General features: G+C 49.4%; 1 protein-coding gene across 3 annotated transcripts in view; it reads right to left on the bottom strand.

Annotated features, from left to right (window-relative positions):
- PACS1 (phosphofurin acidic cluster sorting protein 1) overlaps positions 1–20,405 on the bottom strand; it is a 100,384-nt gene extending 79,979 nt beyond the window's left edge. For 2 of the 3 annotated variants that reach the window (XM_075005981.1, XM_075005983.1), the window contains exon 1: positions 20,092–20,405. In XM_075005981.1, coding sequence (XP_074862082.1) covers positions 20,092–20,351 — 260 coding nt within the window. In that variant the 5' untranslated portion in view covers positions 20,352–20,405. Of the gene's footprint in view, positions 1–19,153; positions 19,173–20,091 lie in introns of those variants that run through there. The other variant, XM_075005982.1, reaches the window with a different exon arrangement.

Raw genomic sequence — 20,405 nt, 5'->3', positions numbered from 1 at the left:
TTGATCAGCAGCAAGGAAGTTAATGCTGGTATCTAAACTCCCCACCAGGGATTAGAGCAAAGCTCCGCTGAGAGGCAAGAGCAGTTCCTAGCACCGTCAGGGGCCAAGGAGTCACACCACAGTACCAGCTAGGCTCTGTTGACATCTTTAAAGGTCTGCTTTGCAGTCCCACGGCTAGAAGAGTTGTCTCTCAAATGCCAGCTCACTGCTGGAGCAGATGGCTTTCCGCAAGGGGCAGTGCACCCGGGCTGGGCGGCTATCACTGAGCCAGAGACCCCGCTGGCCTTGGGCTGCTGGAAAAAGCAAGGCACAGTCGACTGCTGGGAGTCACACGGCATCAGGGCCCTAGTCCCCACGTGACTGAGCAGCTGCCTCCTAGCTGGGGAGACAAAAGGCAGCTCACTCAAGGTGGGGGAAGCTGATGCAGAGAGGTGCAGGAGCGCCTGGCAGCAGAACCTGCTTTGATAGATTTCAGTGTTAGACCAATAAACACACCCTGGGAAAAGGGGCTGAAATATCCACACTGGGGGGAAAGCGTCACTGGCACTTGCAAGTGAGCTGGCCTTAGGCAAGAGTGGGGTCTTCTGGGGGCCTCCCCCAGGGAAACTGTTCTCTTCTCACCACCTGCCTGGCACCCTCCCCCCAGAGAACTGCTCTATTTCACGACATCCCTGGTGCCTTCCCAGCACCCACCTGGCCGGCCCACCAGGACACCACCCCATTACCTGCCTGGCACCCTGCTGCCAGGGAACCGCTCTCACCCACCTCCTACCTGGCTCCCTGCCCCTAACATTTTTGGAAAGGCAGGTGTCATTGCCCCATTAGAGGGGGAAGGGCTTATGCCTGAGGTTCGGTGTGCCCTAACGCAGGCTGGGCAGAGGCCTGGTTCCCCTCATCCACCAGCGTACGCAAGCCCAGCAGAAGGCCTCCAGAGAGGAAGCTCCCCCTCTTGGGCAAAGGGACAGGTATCAGGGAAGCAGCCCCAGGAGGATTAATTACAGCTTCTTCCTTGGCCTGCCTCCCTCCCTCACTGGGGGTGTGTAGCCAGACAGAGTCTCTCCCTTACAAGCCAGCTTGCTCGTTGCCCCCCCCCCCCCACTGAGGAGCCAACATGAGAGGGGGGTGGACCCTCAAGAAATCACCCCAGCTGGCATTGATCAATATGATGCACACACACAATCACCCAGAAGGGGACGTGCCCCGCCCGCACAAAAGAATGTCCTGTACTCCTAAATTGCTTATCTCTTGTCTTACAAGCGCAAACTAAGTAGAAATGCCCTTGTAACAAACTGGCGTCACAAAGACAGACCAGTATGATCTGGCACCATAGATAAGAAAGAGAATACATAACCCAAAAGGGGTATAAAAGATGGGTCCAGCAGAACTCTAACTTTGAGTGCATTTCAACCAACTTCCTGCTGGTCGGGTCAGGTGATTGCCTCCTGAGGTCCACAACTGGGGACGCCCAACCTCGTATTCTTCTTTCCGCGGAATTGAGTGACCGATCCGGCTTGGCTACGCCGGTATCGAGAGACGCAGAGAGGGTAAGATACACCCATGCTAGGTCTCTGACTTTTTTTGTGCACAGCTAAAGAATTAGAGCTCTGTAACTAGATGTCATTGTGCCAAGATATCATTGTGTTAGATGGTAACAGATATCTTTGTATTGGATTGTAACGTAACTTGTTAACACCTGTACTTTGCTAGCATATAAGAAGTAAACAATAGCCTTTTGTAACTGCACGCTTATAACTGTAGCTTAAATAAACTTGTAACTAGTTAAGATCCAAGCCTAACCATTTTGTTAACCCTTTTGTCACTGCAACACAGCTGGCACAACAAAAAGAACTTTAACCGTTTGGTTACTACAGCCTGGCCGTGGGTGAGTGTGCTAGGAGCTGCCTGCTCTAACAGTAAAAAACTGGGTTGTTTAGGACCCAGGGGAGTACCTCACTGCACATTACCTGGCCACCGGCTAACAGAATGGGAGTCTTAGCCCGAGGGTGGTGTAGACTCCGAAGGGAGACTCCTATCGCAGGGCCTATTTAATGGTTCCCTGCGCTTACCCAGCAGGGATTCAGGGCACGGTCCCTCCCTGCTTTCTGAAGCGAGAGCAAGGCAGGCCCTGAGAGACTAGATGACCGTGGTCTGGAATCCAGACAGGCCCCCATGCTTATTTTCATGGCAGCCACCCCACACCTGAGCCCAGGGCTCCTTTGCGATAGGCGTTGTACCAGTGCTTGCTGATGGCATGCCGGCGAGCCCAAATACAGGCAAACAAACGGCAAGGCACCAGCAGGCAGGCAAGCCAAAAGGATCTCAAGGGTGTCACAAGCGTAACTGCAACTTACCAAGCCCCACAAGAGCACAGGCTAGTAATAACGCACAAGCCCTGTCGATGCCAGATGTGGCTAGGGAAATTATGGGTCCTGCTTACACCAGTATAAACACCACCAAAGACAGGAGAGGATCCGGGCAGGACTCAGCAGATGCAGAGTTGCTGTTTTCCTAGGTCCTGGGGAATGCAGGCAACTGCAGTTCTGCGGTGATTAGCTGACTCACATTATCGCAGCTCACTAGAGATACCAGTTTTGTCTCAGGCTTCACAGCAATATAAGGTCAAAATCCCTGAAAATGTTGCCTGCTGTCAGTTCTCTCAGTACTGAGGGTGATGGGGAGAGGGCTCAGGAACAAAGACAGGGGCCGGGCTGGGTGCAAGACTAATTACTTGAACGTGGGGTTTCCTGGCAGCGAGGTGGAAATGTTTATGGCTAAAGAGTTAAGCGGAGAGGTCGCACCCAAGTCACATCTGCACAGAGCGTGCCCATCCCAAGAACTCACAGGCCAAATGCAGAAGACAGGCAATGCAGGGGGAAAGGGACAAACCAGCGTCCCCATTTACAGATGGAAAAAGAGGGTACAGAAGTGCATGCAAGTGACATGCAGAGATTTACATTCTGTGGCAGGGCAGGTAGTTTAACACAAGGCCAAACCCCAGCCCAGTGCCCGATTCCACATTCGAATGGGAGTCACAGTGAAAAAAGCAACGTTTAGCTGAGAGGAGCAGAGGGCAGAGCATTAGACTATGACTCAGGAGAGGTGTGCTCTATTTGTGGCTTAGCACACTGGGCAAGCCACTACTCTGGGCCTCAGTTTTGCCCAACTGTAAAAAGAGGGCTAATGATACTGACCTCCTTTGCAACGTGCTTTGAGCTCTGCTGATAAAAAATGCTCCAGAAGAGCCAGGGATTAAGGGCCCTCCCTTCCTCATCAAGAGAGCCAATCACAAAGAGGAAAAGCCAAAACTCACTCCCTGTTTTTGAAGCTAAAGCCAGTGCACTCTTACATTTACTAAAGCACACAGGGAAGCACATAGTGTGGGCGTTACAGGACTGCTGATGTTACCTGAACTGACTAAATACGCTGTGAGCTACAGAAGGCTCTGGGATCCAAGCATATAAATGGAGGAGAAGCTTTATATGTTGCGCCATTGAGGACTCTCAGGACAAGTTGTCAACCAATGCCTGCTCAGGCCAGCTTTCCAATCAGTTTAGCCACAGGAAAATTTACTAGAAGCAGCTTCCTGTGGAGCCCCCCAGATGGCACTGAGTACACAGAGAGTGCCAAAATCTCGCTTTTTTTGCCTATTTCCAATCCTCAGGAGCCCATTTCTGCAGAGTCAGTCTTGCCGCCCAGTAGTAATAATTTCATAAAGTGTTTTAGTAATTGCAGTTTCATAAGCAGTGCATTAAGGTTGGCGGGAGAGCTGCCCCATCATTTATTCATGGCTAGAGAGTTCTTCAGCTGAGCACACCTTTGCCACAATCGATAATGGAAACTGCAGCGCGGGAAGCGTGGCAAATGTTGGCCACCATGCTGCAAAGAGGGTGCAAGAGAGAACAGCAGGAAGGGGTTACTCTGATTCACCAGGGAGGACTGAGCGAGTGCCCAAGCAGCGGCCGAGGAGATTTCAGTTAGACGCTGATATATTTTTGTGTTGATTTTGCAACAGTGACATGAGTTTTGTGGTTAAGAAAAACACAACAGGAAAATCACAGCTGTATTATTATAATTACACCAAAGCACTTAAGCACGTGCTTAACTTTAACTGCCTGAGTAATCCCACTAAAGACAATGGAATCCTTGCATGAGTTGTTGGAGCCCTCAGCCCCTACCACAACAGAGCCCTGTTTGGGGTAGGTACCAAAATAAACGTGCCCTGAAACAACACGAATCCATGCCAGGCTAAGGCCCCAGCTGCCAAGGACACTCGTGACAGCTCCACCCATTCATCAAGGCTGGTTTAAGGAGGGTTACACTGCCCCTGCCCTGCTAACGGAGACACTAAGGCTACATCTACACTATCCTGGAAGATCGACTCGCTGACGGTCAGTATTGGGGGGTTTCATTTCAAACATCTAGTCTGGACACGTGACATCGATTGCTCAGGGGTCACAGACAACCCCTGTATTCCTCTTAAGGAATAAGGGAGGGTTGACGGGAGACGCTCAATTGTCAACCTTCGCCTGGATGGACAGCTAAGCAAGCTGAGTGCGGAAATGTAGATGTTAGCTACACAATTGCTGTAGGTAGAATTGCATATCTGTGGTTAACTTACTCTGCCTATTACAGATGTAACCTAAGCCCCTCCCAATGTACAGCACTGTGGCTTGTTACTGGCAGGGGACGTGGCCAGTGCTGCAGGGGATTCAGCTCCCCAGCTTTCTTAGCAGGCACAGGAAAGTAATAAAATGCACCTGACAGTTAAACCCAAAGAGACCTGAATATAGCTGGAATCACATTTGGTGTTGGAAGAGGGAAAAGTCTTCCTCGCCCCATAGCCCAGACTTTTTTTTAACTAATTACATTCCCCAGCAGCTTCAACTAGACATGATATTAATCTTCACTTCCTGTGCTCTTCCTCAACAGCTCCCCCGGAAGGCAAGGCGACACACACAGCGCAACTTATATACACAGACAAAATGCCTGCCACAGAGCAGCACAATGCTGCTCACGCTCCGCCACTGCACGGCAAAAGAAATCAGACTGGAATATTGCACAGGGAGGTGACTCTCAGATACACGCTGGGACAAACACTGCTTTGTTTGAATACAAACCTTACTACAGGCAGGCTGTGTAGTGGTGCTAACAAGGGCAGAGATTAAGGCTGCAGTGGTATTGGAACATGGAGGCAATCATACCTGCCAGATAGGGCAACTACAAAATAGGGGACATCTCTGTCCTGACAACATGGCTCTTACGGAGTAATGCTGGAGGAGCAGCACATTGAGGATCCAAAGGGAGCCTCTTGCATTGCTGGGGAGTAACCCCACTTGTCCAGGGAGAGCAGCAGCCTTGAAGGACTCCAGGGGCAGAGAAAGAGTGACACTCTGTGTGCGTGTGCGTGTGCGTGTGCGTGTGCGTGTGCGTGTGCGTGTGCGTGTGCGTGTGAGACACACACACACACACACACTCCTCAATAAGATACACCCCATGCTGCATGGTGTAGTTTTTCACACAACGTGCAGAGCTGGTCCTGAAACCCGAATTGTTACTTTCCATTATAAACTCTTGATTTCTGCTGTTATAACTTTGCCAAACTTTCACCACTGAAACTGAAGTTTTTTGCATTTGCCATCTGCTGCAACCTGAGTTTGAGCATGACCACAGATGAGGTTAGGGAGTAACAGCTAGTTTTGCCAAGATTAACCTGTCTCCCGCCACCACCACTTTAAAGAGCTCTAGCATGACCAGGATTTCAAGCAGCAACTGAGTATCTCACAGGGGACAAGGTGAATAGTCACAGAGGTAGCCGTGTTAGTCCGTATCTTCACACTACAAAAAAGCAGTCCTGTTGCACTTTAAAGACAAACATGTACTTTATTTGGTGATGAGTTTTTGTGGGAAATAAATTATATTGTTAGTCTTAAATTGTGACTGGACTGCTTTTTGTTTGAAAGGAACAGGACCGTGCCAAAAGGTGTCCCAGGAAAACCAACCCAGATTTGGCAGAGTAGCAAGTGGCTGAAGGAAAAAAAATTCACCATCTGCACATGATCCTGGGTTCCAAGCTTGCTGCTAAAAATCTCTAAACCTTTCATCTTCCCTGAGCACACTCCCAGCCCCACCCTGAGCTCCCATGAAACACAGCAGCCACCCGCCCTTCTGTCAGTGGGAGGAAGAGCTGGGGTGGGAGCCAACAGGATGCCATGAATTCTAATCTTAGCTTCTCCACTTGCTGATAATTACCATGTGCACGTCCTGCTGGCAAGGTCTCTTACAGACAACGGAGGATGCACACGGAAGATTACAAGACACTACTGCTCACAGGTACCCCCTATGCTCAAGTGGTAGAGGTTTATGCTGTGAAACTAAGGCCCTGGGTTCAAATCCTGCTGCTGATCCATGCAGGAGCCACTCTAGTGCTGGGGGAGGGGTTTCAGTTTTTTAGTTTGCTTTATAAAACAACAAACCTAGGAAACTTCTGATTTAAAAAAACTGCACTGAAAACACATAAAAAGCTGCAAACTCATGAATCCAGAGCTTTGGAAGTGGCAGAACTCAGGTTACACAAGCAACCTTTCATGAGCCTCCCTTTGCATGGATGCAAGGTAGCCTTCAACGACATCCACAGATGATTTGTTCTGCAGGACTTCTACCACATTCAGAGCACAGGCTGAACAGAGAAGACAGCAGGGACTGTAGGAAGTGACCAGTGGCACCAGAGCAACAGTGGTTTCTTGTGATGAGGGCACTCGCTTGGAACTCAGGCCAGACACATTCTACTCCTGACAGTGCCAAAAACTTTTCACACTGAGCCCCACTTTTCATCCCTGCAATTAGCAACCCCCCCACACCTGTCTAATGTCATCCAAACCAACAGACATTTCAGTTATGTTCACGTGAAAAGGAAAAAAGAAACCACCACCCTTCTGGCACTTGTAAGAAAAGAAATCAGCCGAATGTAAAAACGTAATTAATCGGTATATACATGTGAATACACAGACATAAAACAGTAACAGATTTCAGCATTTTTAATGAGATGGATGAGCCTGAGACCCAGCAGCCGATCCTGCTGCACTCCCCCTTTTTGAAATCTTATGCCTCCACCACAAGGAGACCCACCCCACTTTGTGCACCCTGCTATAAACTTCTATACTGCACAATGGAAAACTTAAGACAGGTGGAGCATTGTCCTGGATCGTCCCTCAGGTGTCAGTTCACCATCATGAAAAGTAATGCCCTGTCCTTTTCCACGCATTGCATTAAAATAAGATCACACTAACAAGCTTGGGGGTGGGAGGAGGGAATAGCTAGAGGTCTAATAGAGGTCTAATAGCTGACTCTCACCCTCGGATTTTGTTTTACCTGACAGGGATTCCTGGGGCCTGACCTTGGATCTCTGAGCTAAGATCCCACCAGTTCTCCTTTGCAAATCAATAGTTAGCTTTGTGACACAGCTAATGAGTTCAGGACAGGTCATTCTTTCAAACACAAGCCAGCCAAAGCGAGCCTTTGGATTTCTCCGCCTATCTCACGCTGGGCTTGGGATAAGGACTCTGCTCTTGTGTGTGCCTCCATTTATTTACATTAATAGAAAATCATTTGCATGAGCTCATTGTGCTCCCAATCATAACATCTTCCAGGGCTCTTTAAGACTCCACAGGGTTATTGTTGCCAATAACATACTGAGGATAATTAATGAGCAGACACTAATGCTCAGTAAAAATTTCCAATGGGAAGAGTGAGGATAAACTTGCTTAGGATAAGGGGGCTAACGTTCTGCCCTTGGAAAATGGAATACCCCCCCCACACACACTTCTAACACCCACACACTAATACAGGGTGCCAGCGCTCCTTTAAGCTGTGCACCCGTATGACGGCTCACCAGACATCCAAATGCCACTCAGCAGATTATCAGCACGCCCACAGCTGGGTTTGTGTTTCTACTAACGGTGCACATTTGAACCTGCCTGGGTGCACATCAAATGTACTCCACACAGGGAGGGAACAGATGAGAGGGAATACCACAGGATGCCCCTTGGAACACTCATTGGAAGGAACACTAGCAACTAAGCCACCCATGCTACTCCCTGGCCATGTCTACACTAGCCCCAAACTTCGAAATGGCCACGCAAATGGCCTTAAGGGGACTTCGAAGTAGGCGGGGTCCTTTCGAAAAGGAGCCCCGTCGGGACGAGCCGTGCGGCGGCGAGGCACATCAATTTCGAAGTGCCGCGGCTGCCCGCATGCTAATGAAGCGCTGAATATGCATTTCAGCGCTTCATTAGTAAACTTCATTAGTAAACATTTGCGTGGCCGTTTCGAAGTTTGGGGCTAGTGTAGACATAGCCCCTGAGGGTTAGCCGGGTTAGCCTGTAGCTGCACCAAAAGCAGGCAGTCCTGCAGCACCTTAAAGACTAACAATTTACCAGGTAAAATGAGCTTTCACGGATAAGACTCTCCACTCCCTACATTTCCAGACAGGTCTCCCACCCCCACGGTGATCTGATCAGTCATGGCTTAGCTTGCAAGTACAGGGCTGACATTTTTCTCCCTGTGCTTAAAATCATTAACTAAACATACTGCATTAACAAGAGCAGGCCAACCTGCGCCAGAGTTTACCTTCAAACACCCTGGGTTAAATCAAGCTGTGTCAATAGGAAGCCCGCGTGGAGGCTGTCTGTCTAGCATTACTCCTTCCTTCTGAAGACACAGGATCTTATCAGAAAAGACATTGCCTGGAATGAATCATTAATTACACAGGCTATCTGGGTACAAGCAGCCAGATGCAAGAATGAGAAGGGAACACAGGCAAAGAAGAAAGGTGTGTTTTCTGCTCGTCCTGCAAGAGACCACCGCACCACCATCTCCCTCCCGCATTGCCTACCTCATGCTCACACAGACCACCTGATGTACCTCTCCAGGTCCCAGGATGGATTCAAATCCAGGCTGCCATCCCTTCATCTTCTGAGCCCTTCTTGTTAAAAGGCTTCCGAATGGAACCTGACCATCAGTTCTGAATCGCTCTCCAAAAGGAGCAAGCTGCCCCATCCATCCAACAGGGATACTCATTCTGGCACCTAATGTGATGCAAGGGGCACATTTTTGGGTGGGTCTCTGCAGCGTATGCTGCTAAAAACTGGAAACTGCAATGACAAGTGGCCTTGTAAAGGACAACCCTGTCTGATCTGACTTGTTTTTTCCTCTTTTGATACATACTACTGACAATGGGCCATTTCCACCTTGCTGAATAGACCTTGTCAGCCCCGGCCCTCCCTTTTACTGGCACCTCACTCTTTAAAATACTCCTCTGGAACCCACCCCTCGCCCCACTCATGCATCTGATGAAGCGGGTCTTTGCCCACGAAAGTTTATGCTCCAAAATATCTGTTAGTCTATAAGGTGCCACAGGACTTCTTGTTGTTCTCGAAGATACAGACTAACACGGCTACCTCTCTGAACCTTAAGAGCTGGGATCTCTGGGACAGCTCTGATGCACTTTGAGAATGATTCCCCCCACCTCATGCTCTCTCTGCACCAACAACTTGGATCACTTTATGAACATGCACTGAGAGTTAGCCTCTCCCAGCAAAGCCAGTTGGTACATGCAATACAGAAACAAAACTTCCCCTCAAACAGAATCCATCTGCCCCTTGTCCACAGAGCTCTTCATTTCAGTGTCAGGGCGTGTTCATGAGCTGTAGTTGAAAGGTGAAGTGAAAGGGGTTTCGTCCTCTTTATAACTCACAAAGACCTCAAAACTGCTCCGCACCCATTAAAAATCCAAGTCTTGTCTAATCTTTTGTCCTTGAAGCTGTATGCAAAATAAGGATCTCTCAGATGATCGAGAGCAACTTTGGTTCGGGATATTGAAAATGTTTTTGTTTGGACCTCCAACGAGCATCCAGCAACGAGGGGTCTTGGTTACAGATGTGACACCTAAGAAACCTCACAGTTCACATTTCTGGCCTCCCTAGCATCCTCCAGAAAACCCCAGTTAGTGCAGATTTGAGGACCCTCATAGCTGTTGGGTAAAGGCAAGTAGTGAGAACACACAGAAAGGGATGGCTTTTAAAATACATTATTAAAACATCTCTAACCCAAGTTGCCTCATGTCTGCAGGCCACTTATTTTCAAAACACTGAACTATGTGACAGAATGATTTTACAGCAACTGCTGGAGCTTCGCTTACCATTTCCCTTTCTAACAGTGAGAGCAGAGATGTGCTGATCAGACCAAAGGGAAACTAAATGGAAATATCCCCACATCAACAACAGAGATCTCCCCACTGTCAGCTTTTCCCTTGAAATGACCTTGCTCATAAATTTGATAGGCTGCATGTTTTTAAACACAACGCATCATTTCTGAGCCATTCCTTATGCAGCTCAACAAGAGAAGTACCCTGTCTGAAGCAGAATCATTCAATCGAGGTCAAAAAACAAGCAACGGAAGGCAGAGGTGGTACTGCCCAAGAGGCGTGAAAGGTTTACTGTAATAGTATATTTAGGTGGCAACTTAATATTCAGTTTCAAAAGCACACTGGTTACTTCTCTAGCACACACAGGACTAATTCGTCAAAGGAAAAACAGCCCTTTTAAGCAATGATGTAGCAACCAAATTAGGGTGTTTCCCACATTTTTGCTATGCATCACTCAGACCCTATCAGTATGTTGGAAGATCTTTTCCTGAAACAAAAGAGTTGCCACAGTGGATCAGACCAATAGTTCATCTGCTCCAGCTTCCTGTCTCCAGTTTCCAGTAGTGGCTAATACCAGACATTCAGAGGCAGATACAAAAAAAAAATCCCTAAGGTCAAATGTAACTGCCCTGTGTTCCCTCCTAAACCCAGGTCAGTAACAGACTGGTTCCTACACAACATGGACCTCAGCTGTTTTCATCCCCTCTCGCACAGCTTTGAGTGTTATTCAAATAAGCATCTCAAACTGTTTGAAGATCTTGATCTCAATATCTTGTGAGAGCGTGTTCCAAAGGTTAATTATACACCACACTAAAAGTTATTACTCCTGTTGGCTTTAATTTGCCACCTTTTCATTTATTTCAGTGTTTGCTTCTTGAACTAAAAAGGGTAAATCAGGAGCATATAACTGAACTTTTCAACACCATTTATTGTATTCAGTTCTATTGTGTCTTCTCTTACTCATCCCTCTGAGCCAGGCCTCTCTCAAGCCTCTGACAATCTCTGTCTTTTCATACATCCTAAGATCTTGTCAGCTGGTTTGATCTCCCCGGCACAGTATGAGGTTTTTATTGAGCCTTCCACCAGATCAGGGAGCACCTTTTCTGAATGGCAACAATTAATCTACAAGCCATCAAAGTTAGCTTTGCACTTGCACAATGCTTCAGTAAATCCCAGTAAGTGCTTCACCTCTGAAATATTTTTAAAACATACTAATCCCCATGCTCAGACGTCTACATTTCACAGCTGATAGCTTCACCAGCCTATAAATCAATGCAAGAAAAGCAGCTCTGTCCAACATTTCAGATGTTAAATACAAGATCAAATATTTGTTAAAAAAATCTGTGTAAACATTTAAATGAATATATTTGCCAGTAACTTGAGACCTTAAAGGGATATAATCTTAGAGCTATATATTATATACAAATGTCTTAATTATTAAATGGCTGCTTTCAATCTGCAAATTGAATTTACAGTTTGGGCCAAATCTAAAGGAATTCAACCTGTTTTGCCCCTATTCTCTATCATTCAAGAGTAGGATCTTAAAGGCAATTAAAAGTCTACAGTGATTTCTCTCTCCTTCTCACTGATGTTCTCAGCAAAGAACCACCTAACTAGCTGATCAATTCACTATACATAACCAAATATATTTTTCTTTGGGCAAGCTTCTTTCAGTTATAGGCCTTTTAAGTGTCACTTATCTTCCAAAGGCACACCATTTTCAGATAGAAAGGAGAATCCTGAATTCTTTTTAAACACAAAGCCCTCCTCTCCCAATTGTTTGAAGTGCCCAAGTTTCTTGAGAAATGTGTGTTTTCTTTGAATTCAAAGCTTGTTTGGGTTTGCTGACTAACGATAACGGGGGTCTGAGTTTGAGTTGAGTTTGCTTGTTATCTAAGTTCCAGAAGTTTGTCCTAGAACAGTGAGATTTTATTCTTTAATTTACAACCAGGCAACATGTGCCTGTAAGAGAGAAGTGGCAGGTTAGAAGGGATATTTGTTAAGTTTAACATGCTTTTCCAGGCAGATGTTTTACTCATCTGCACCTGGCTTAAGAAATAGCAAGGTAACAAAATAATTAAAGGATTCTGCCCCAGTTAAAAGCCTGCTCAGATTCTACATATCTTGGCACTCCGGGAGGAGAAGACGTTCAGGGCACCCTTCAGCATCGATTCATCCACAGCTCTTCATAAACGTTACTCCTCACTATTGCTGGGAAATATGGAAGTTGCCCCACTTCAGAGCGAGAAAAACAAAGTGACTTGCCTGAGGTGCCAGTGGCAGGGCAGGGCAGGGTTAAGACAAAGTCCCAGCCTCCTTTCTTCTGCTTCTTAGTCCACAAGTATTCTCCCAATTAATCCCAGAACATTCTGCTTCTGGCTCAAGCTTCAAAAACTCCTGTGTTTCCCACGCGTGTGCGTGGGTTCGCATTTTGCATAGCTATTTTCAGACTTTGTTCCCAGTCTGAAATCTGATCAGCCACATTGCTGTTTAAAAATTACAATTAAGGCTAAGGCATGGATGTTTATATGTTAAAGATGATCTTGTATACCTCTATACCCTCCCTGGGTGGCAGATATGAGACACTGCACTACAATGAATGTGCTCTGGCAGGAGCCAGCCAGGACTCCTGGATTCTGTTTGCAGCTCTGAGAGGAAGAGCTGGAGCCAGGAGCTTAGAGTTTGGGGATCCTGGTTCCATTCCTAGCCCTGACGCAAACTAGCTTGATTTCTGTAGGACTCCAATTCCTCCATCCATATACTAGGGCCAGCAACACTGACAACCACCGCAGGCCTCGGGGCAAGGTGGGATGAGGGCCCAGCTCTGTGCCCCAGAAGGCTGGGGCCTTGGGCATTCACCCCTCAGCAGACTGCAGACTGCGGTGCTGGCGCCCCAACTCCCGCTCCCTCCCAGCTAGAGCAGCACTGCTGTGGCTTTTCCAAGGGGCCTGTAGCAGCGGAAGTGGCTGACTCCAGGCCCCTTTCAAATGCTGGGCCTGGGGAAAACTGCCCCTGTCACACGCGGGCCTGGCTGGAACCACCAGATAAAGTGCTTCCCAGAAATGGCAAAGCTGCTCACAGAGAGCAGAGGACCCCCTCATAATGCCACCTCCGGAGGGGATGAAATGCAAAACAAGTGAGCGCCGAGACTCAGAAAGAGATCCCAAAACCACAGAGGAGAGGGAGGAAGAGAACCAGGACTGACAAATCCCTACGTGCCTTGATTTCTTAACGCACCATGACAAATCACCGGGGATGCTCACTTTGCCCTTCATCGCAGTAACTGATGCTAATGGGGAAAAAAAATATTTCTTGGATTTACAGATTCCCATCTCCCTCGAGGTGAGTCATGCGCTGCGCGGCAGGAGTCATAGACCACCCAAAGGTGTCTCTGGTCCGGCCTTGTTTCAAAGCTGATGCAGGAGGTGAACAGCAGCAGCAGCCGCCAACAGGCAGCCTGGGCAGCTGCATTTCTTCAGGAGCTGTCTACACGCCGGTTCCAGGTACCAAGCACCACGGATTAGGAGACAGGTGAGATACGAGAGACAAACACACCCAAGCGGCATTCGGGTTTTACGTGACAGACACAGGAGCCAGCCTCTCACCCAGTTCATACCAGCTACGGGGATGTACAGTAAATAGCGAGGCTGTCGAAATGCAGTGCACAAAACACTCCCCCCAGGCCAGGAAACAAGAAGGGCGGTCCTGTCACCTTCACTGGAGAGGAAGTTATAACGTGGGCTGAGCGACCTAGGAAAGGTGGGTCAATGCACCAGCAAATCTGGAGTAATGATCCCCGGAAATAGGATTAAAAACTACTCGTAATTCAGCACAGCCAGGTGCTGACCGACAGCCCTGTAGCACAAGCCTCCAGAGTAGTTACACAGCCAGGTGCGTGCATCTCCCCCCGACACCGTGCCTCAAACCTAACTGAGGCAGACTCCCGCCAGAGGAGAAGGGAACCAGGAACCTGTAGCCCATTCCTGCACCTCTCAAAGCCTGGCTACCTCAGGCAGCAGTGACTCAGAGCCCTGGTTCAGGCAAGAGGTTTTCAATTTGCTTGCTACATGCAAAGCGAAATTAATCCCTGCGGTATCCTCACTGATTGAAGGTTCCCTCAGCCAGGGAAGTCATATGGCCCATGACAGACAGGAGTGCACAGCAGATGATCATAAGGGTACTTTCTGGGTTTATCATCTAGCCATGTTGCTTGTGAGGGGGCTCAATACAGTGGACTCTCGCGGCAGACAGCTGCCCACTAAAGGGAGACAGGAGGCTTCCAGCTGCGAAGCCACTTGCACAGGCGCTCGGTGTTCAGCCACAAAGCAGAACCAGACCGTGAGATTTCAGACAGCCACGATCCCAGTGAAGGGAGGGCCCGTTTTCCTCCTGCACAGCCAAAGCAGCATGCTGGCACACTGTACGGAACAGGGGGTCCATGATCTCCCTTCACACAGGCTAGGATCAAACCGTCAGCAGCTGTGGACCTGGGGAAGGCCTAGGCTAAGAGGCTGCTTTTCAGTGGTAGCCTGTTCCCCTGGCTCCAGGTGAAGTGACAGAGAGAAGGGGCAGCGCAGAACCCCTGAAACAAAAATCAGGCCCTAAATCTGCTTTCTTTTTGTCTGGATGGTGAAACAATAGAACGAACAGCCTCTTGGGCTGAGAGGGGAGGCGAAGAGTGCCTGGAGCAAGCATGACCATAGCACCGGCAGGACAAACTGCTCCAGGAGGTACCTCTCGTATGGGGGGCGGGGCTGTTTCAGGGTTCTCCCTGAAAATGTCAGTGACTTCCACTAGGACACGCACAGTGAGCTAAGAGCTGAAAGAGAGCCAATGGCAGCCTTTGCTACGCCTGCCTGTTCACCTCCCCGGTCCTTTCCTCCCATGAAACCCAAGCAACCCCTTGACCAGCAAAAACTACGTGCGGAGCAAATACGTATTTTAGGGCACAAGCTCATGGCAGGGGAAAGAGGAATGCAGACGAGAAAAGTTTACCACATGCAGCACACCCAGGAATGCCTTAGAAGGGGCAAAGTAGCCCGAGGGGAAGTACACTGAGCCAGCACTTGAACGGTGCTGCAACATGGACCTTGATTCCCGGGGAGTGTCCAGTTATAAAGCCAAGGGTTTTGTACCAGCTCCAGACTGACTCTCTCTGAGAACCCAGTCATGGCCAGGGCCCCAGTGCACCAAGTATCGTGATATCATCTGTACTGCAAACAACATGACTCCAAGATGTTCAGAAACCCATGTTAGGGCTGGTGGGTGCGTAACGGTTTGGGGTAGCAAAGACAACACGAGTAACCCTCCTTCCCAGAAGGTATTAGAATCACGCTAGCTAGAGCCATGGCAAAGATGGGAAAACAGTACTGCAGCTAGAACAATCCTGCTCTTGGCCGGACAGGGCCTCCGCACAACTGCGATCTGATGTGAATCTGAACTATGTGACAGTTAAATTGCAAAGTCCTTTGGGGTAGCAACTAGCTCTTAATGTGCCCAGTAGGCCTTTGAGCTGCTACGTAAATAAACAGCACTGTATGGCTGCTGACCTCATGCCCATAAGGAGGTGGGGCGGGTGGATTACCTGGTGGATGTGCGGTTAGAGAAGCACGGGCAGAATGGCACGAGCAGCTAAGCACCCAAAGATGGAGCGGTCCAGGGGATGGGGTGACACGTCTTTGCTAAAATGAATGTCAGAACAACCACACTGGGTCAGAGCAAGGGTCCACAGACCTCCATTATCCTGTCTTCCAACAATGGCCAGTGCCAGATGTCTCAGCAGGAATGAGGAAAACAGGACAGTTATCAAGTGAACCATTCCCTGCTGGCTAGTCTCAGCTCTGCCAGTTAGAGGGTTAGGACCACCCTGACCAGGGGTTTGCATCCAATGGCCCCTGTAAGCTGAGCACTTGTGCAGCTGCCACTGAGAGATTCAAACGCTGCCAAGCTGATTAGCAGAGCACTCACAGCTAGGTTTCTTTCCTACTAAAGGTGCACATTTACACATGCCTCTGTGCATATAAAAATTTATTCCACACGAGCATGGAAAACATTAGAGGGAACATTGGTTGCAACCCTGAGCATCTGAGATAATAGCCATTGATAGACTAGCCTCCAGGAACTTACTGAATTCTTTTTTGAACACTGTTGTGCTTTTTGACCTTTACAACATTTCCTGGCAGCAAGTGCCGCCGGCTGACTGCACACTGAGCGAAGAAGTATTTTCTTTCTTTTGCTTTAAACCTGCTACTCATGCCTATAAATTTCCATGGGTGACCCCGGCTCTTGTGTGATAAGAGCAAGTAACACTTATTCACTTTCCCCACAACAGACCCGGCTTTATAGCTTTCTAACATCCCTTTCCTTAGCTGTTATTTTTGCAAAGCTGAACAGTCCTGCCAGTGCTCTCAAATCTTTCCTCACATGGAAGCTGCTCCGTACCCCAATCGTTTTCAGTTGCCCATCTCTGCAGCTTTCCCTATTCTACCTTTTTATTGCCTCTCTTTCTTTTTTGAGATAGTAGCCGTGTCTACACGTGCACGCTACTTTGAAGTAGCGGCACCAACTTCGAAATAGCGCCCGTCACGGCTACACGTGTTGGGCGCTATTTCGAAGTTAACTTCGACGTTAGGCGGCGAGACGTTGAAGTCGCTAACCCCATGAGGGGATGGGAATAGCGCCCTACTTCAACGTTCAACGTCGAAGTAGGGAACGTGTAGACGATCCGCGTCCCGCAACATCGAAATAGCGGGGTCCTCCATGGCAGCCATCAGCTGAGGGGTTGAGAGACGTTCTCTCTCCAGCCTCTGTGGGGCTCTATGGTCACCGTGTGCAGCAGCCCTTAGCCCAGGGCTTCTGGCTGCTGCTGCTGCAGCTGGGGATCCATGCTGCATGCACAGGGTCTGCAACTAGTTGTCGGCTCTGTGTATCTTGTGCTGTTTAGTGCAAGTGTGTCTGGGAGGGGCCCTTTAAGGGAGCGGCTTGCTGTTGAGTCCGCCCTGTGACCCTGTCTGCAGCTGTTCCTGGCACCCTTATTTCGATGTGTGCTACTTTGGTGTGTAGACGTTCCCTCGCAGCGCCTATTTCGATGTGGTGCTGCCCAACGTCGACATTGAACGTCAACGTTGCCAGCCCTGGAGGACGTGTAGACACTATTCATCGAAATAGCTTATTTCAATGTAGCGTGCACGTGTAGACGTAGCCAGTGTGACCAAACCCACATAGAGTATCAAAGGTGTGGGCACACCATGAATTTATAGAGTGGCATTATGATATTTTCCATCTTATTATCAGTCTTTGTCTTAACAGTTTCTAACATTTAGTCAGCTCCTTTACTGCTGCTTTCCACTGAACCAAGTTACTATATAAGAACTATGCCTGATAATGCCAAGATCTCTTTTGAGTGGTAACTGTTAAATTAGAACCCATAATTTTGTATTCACAGTTGGACTGAGGGAGAGAATGGGAAAATTAAATGGCTGTTTTTGCTCCCCCATCCCCCACTGTCCTCTCCCAAAAGTAAATATCCCTTTCTCAATACTAATACCTAGCTCCTATATGCAACTTTCTATCCATAAATCTCAAGGCGCACGGGCACCAAGAATGCCCTTTGCAAAGAACAGTAGTTAACTCTTAAAAACCACCTTACTACTTCTTATCAGGACTCAACTAAGAGAGCCAAAGTAGGTGAAGCATCTATTATTGGACTAATTTCTGTTGGTGAGAAGAACCAGCTTTCTTGATATACAGGGCTCTTTTGCTCTGAAGAAGAGCTCTGAGTACCTCAAAAGTATCACCCACCCACCCCACACCAACACACAAAGAGAAGTTGATGCAATAAAAGCTCACCCACCTTGTCTCTCCAGTGTTCTGGAACCAACACAGCTACGACCCCTCTGCTAGACTCAGTTTACTCTTAAATTACTAACTTTGTTATCCAAGTAACAGTCTGATATTTTTACACAGACCTCCTGACCATCTCATTGGAGTGCCTCAGCCATCACTGAATTTGTCTTCAACACCAGGGAGCTTTTATTCCCTACTTCAGGAATGGGAAACTGAGGCTTATCAAGATTACAGGACTTGCCCAAGTACATGCAGGAAATCTATGGCAGGGCTAGAAGATCTGCATTCAGTTCCTAAGGCACCAGGCAGGACTGAATTATGAGCCCTCTCACATGAGCGCAGCTCACCTTGGAATAATCACAAAAAGCTTTCACCTCAGATGCCTTAGAAGCAGCTTCCACCTAAAACCATCAAACTGTGCGCACACACAGCCCACGGAAATGGACCTCCAGAAGAGAGGCAATGAAACACCTAACAGTACAGGCCACTTCCAGGGTAGCCCACAAGTTAGCCGAGGCAGCCTGTCCCCTCTTACAGGAGCCTCACTCATCCCTAACTGCATAGTTTGCCAAGACAATAAATACAAGTGAATTAGTGTCTTGAGCCAATAGTGCAAAAAAACAAACAAAAAAAAAAACAGCTCATAGATCAGTTACCAATTCAGACAGGGAAACCTGGGACAGTCACTCCTAGGTGTTCTCTGTAGAAGCTGGATTGCTTTTTGGAGGTGGCCCTCTGAGCAGGTTTGGTCCTGTGAGCTACACACACCATTCTTAAAGGGGTGCTGGATACATTTGAATACAGAGCAGATCCTAAACACACTGGGCGGAAACATACTGAATTCTTATAAAAACATCCAAGAAATCAGCAAGAACAATTGGCTGGTTTTTAAAACCCCCCTATCCCCTTCTGTCAATGGCCAGTGTTCTGTGAGCTGTGAAACGTGCACGATAACATGCTCTGCTGTCACCCGGTTTGAGACTGGGGTGCCCTTGAGCATGTAGGAAGCTGCCTCCGTGACCACAAATCGCCACAACACAGCAACAGCCGGATGTAGGTGGTAGCAAAAAAATAAAAAAACATCTTGAACAACAGATTAGCAATTACCATCTCCGCCACAACAGCAGCAGCAGCAGCAGCAACACGGGAGCAGAATGACAACGAGTCACCTGGACTCTGGCAGTATTGAAGGAAGAGCGCTAAAAATAAGCGATCAATAAACTGAGAGGGCTGCTTATCTCCCAGCAGCCAAACACTCCTTTCACACCTCTCCCCGGCCAAGCAGTAGCCGCCACACCCCCACCTCCTCAGCCCAAGAGCACCAACTGGGCTTTCGCACACACAAGTGGTTTTTAGGAAAGGGGTGCGCCCCTGGGCCAGGCAGGAGGAGAAAGGGAACAGGGCAGGTGCTGGGCAGACACCTGAGAGGCAGAGGGGTGATCTCGCCTGTGAAGGCTGAGGCATCTCACACGCAGGAGACGGGGAAAGGGAAGTTGGTCTCTCCCTTGGATACCTGGGAGACTGAACAGAATCAGGTTTCACCTAACCGGAGGGAGTGGTTCCCCGGGGACTGAGGGATGCTCAGCAGGCAGGAGCTGCTCCCTCTGGCTCAGAAGCAGACAAGGGCACCCAAGCAGGTCCTATGGTTCGGCTGGGCCCTCGGAGCAGAGGGGTGGGGGGCAGTACCGTGTAGAGCCCACCACCGGGACAGGAGGGCCCAGAGGTTAATCCAAGGGGCTGGCTGCAGCCAGGCTGAGCTGGGGACAGAGTCCCTGGTGATCTCTGCAGGGAGGAGCAAACAGGTGGCGTCCCCTGTGGGAGGAAACGGGACCGCAGGGCAGCGGATATCCCCACTGGGGCCGGGGGGGGGTCCCTAGGGAGGAGGCAGTGGGGAGATGGAGACGGGCCTGGGCCTGGCCCTGGGCAGGGGTCTCTTCCCACCGAGTCAGTGGGCTGGGGCCGGGGCCGGAGGATGGCGGCTGCTGCCCCCAGGGGTGTCTCCGGGAAAGCGGCCCGTGGGTGGTCCGCGCCCACCAGCCTCTCACCTGGGCACGCAGCTGGGCGAGCTCCGATCCACCTCCCAGGTCGCGTACAGGTTCATCTGCACCGGGCGCCCCCCCGGGGCCGCCCCGCCGGGGGTCAGGGGCCCGGAACCCGGCTTGGGGGGCGGGGGCGCCGCGCCAGGGGGCTGGGCTGGCGGCTGCCCCGAGGGGAGCTGCGGGGGAAGCGCGGCCGTCGCGGGCTGCAGGGCGGACGGGGCGGGGGCGCGCTGCCCCCCAGCGCCTGGACCCCCGCGCTCCGCCATGGAGCCGAGCCGAGCCGCGCCGGAGTGCACAGCTGCCTGGCCCTGCCTGTTGCC

The sequence above is a fragment of the Carettochelys insculpta genome, chromosome 11 (genome assembly GCF_033958435.1).
Source record: "Carettochelys insculpta isolate YL-2023 chromosome 11, ASM3395843v1, whole genome shotgun sequence".
Classification (NCBI taxonomy): domain Eukaryota; kingdom Metazoa; phylum Chordata; order Testudines; family Carettochelyidae; genus Carettochelys; species Carettochelys insculpta.
Note: the sequence above shows the minus strand (reverse complement) of the source record. Positions and strands in the feature narration are given on the sequence as shown.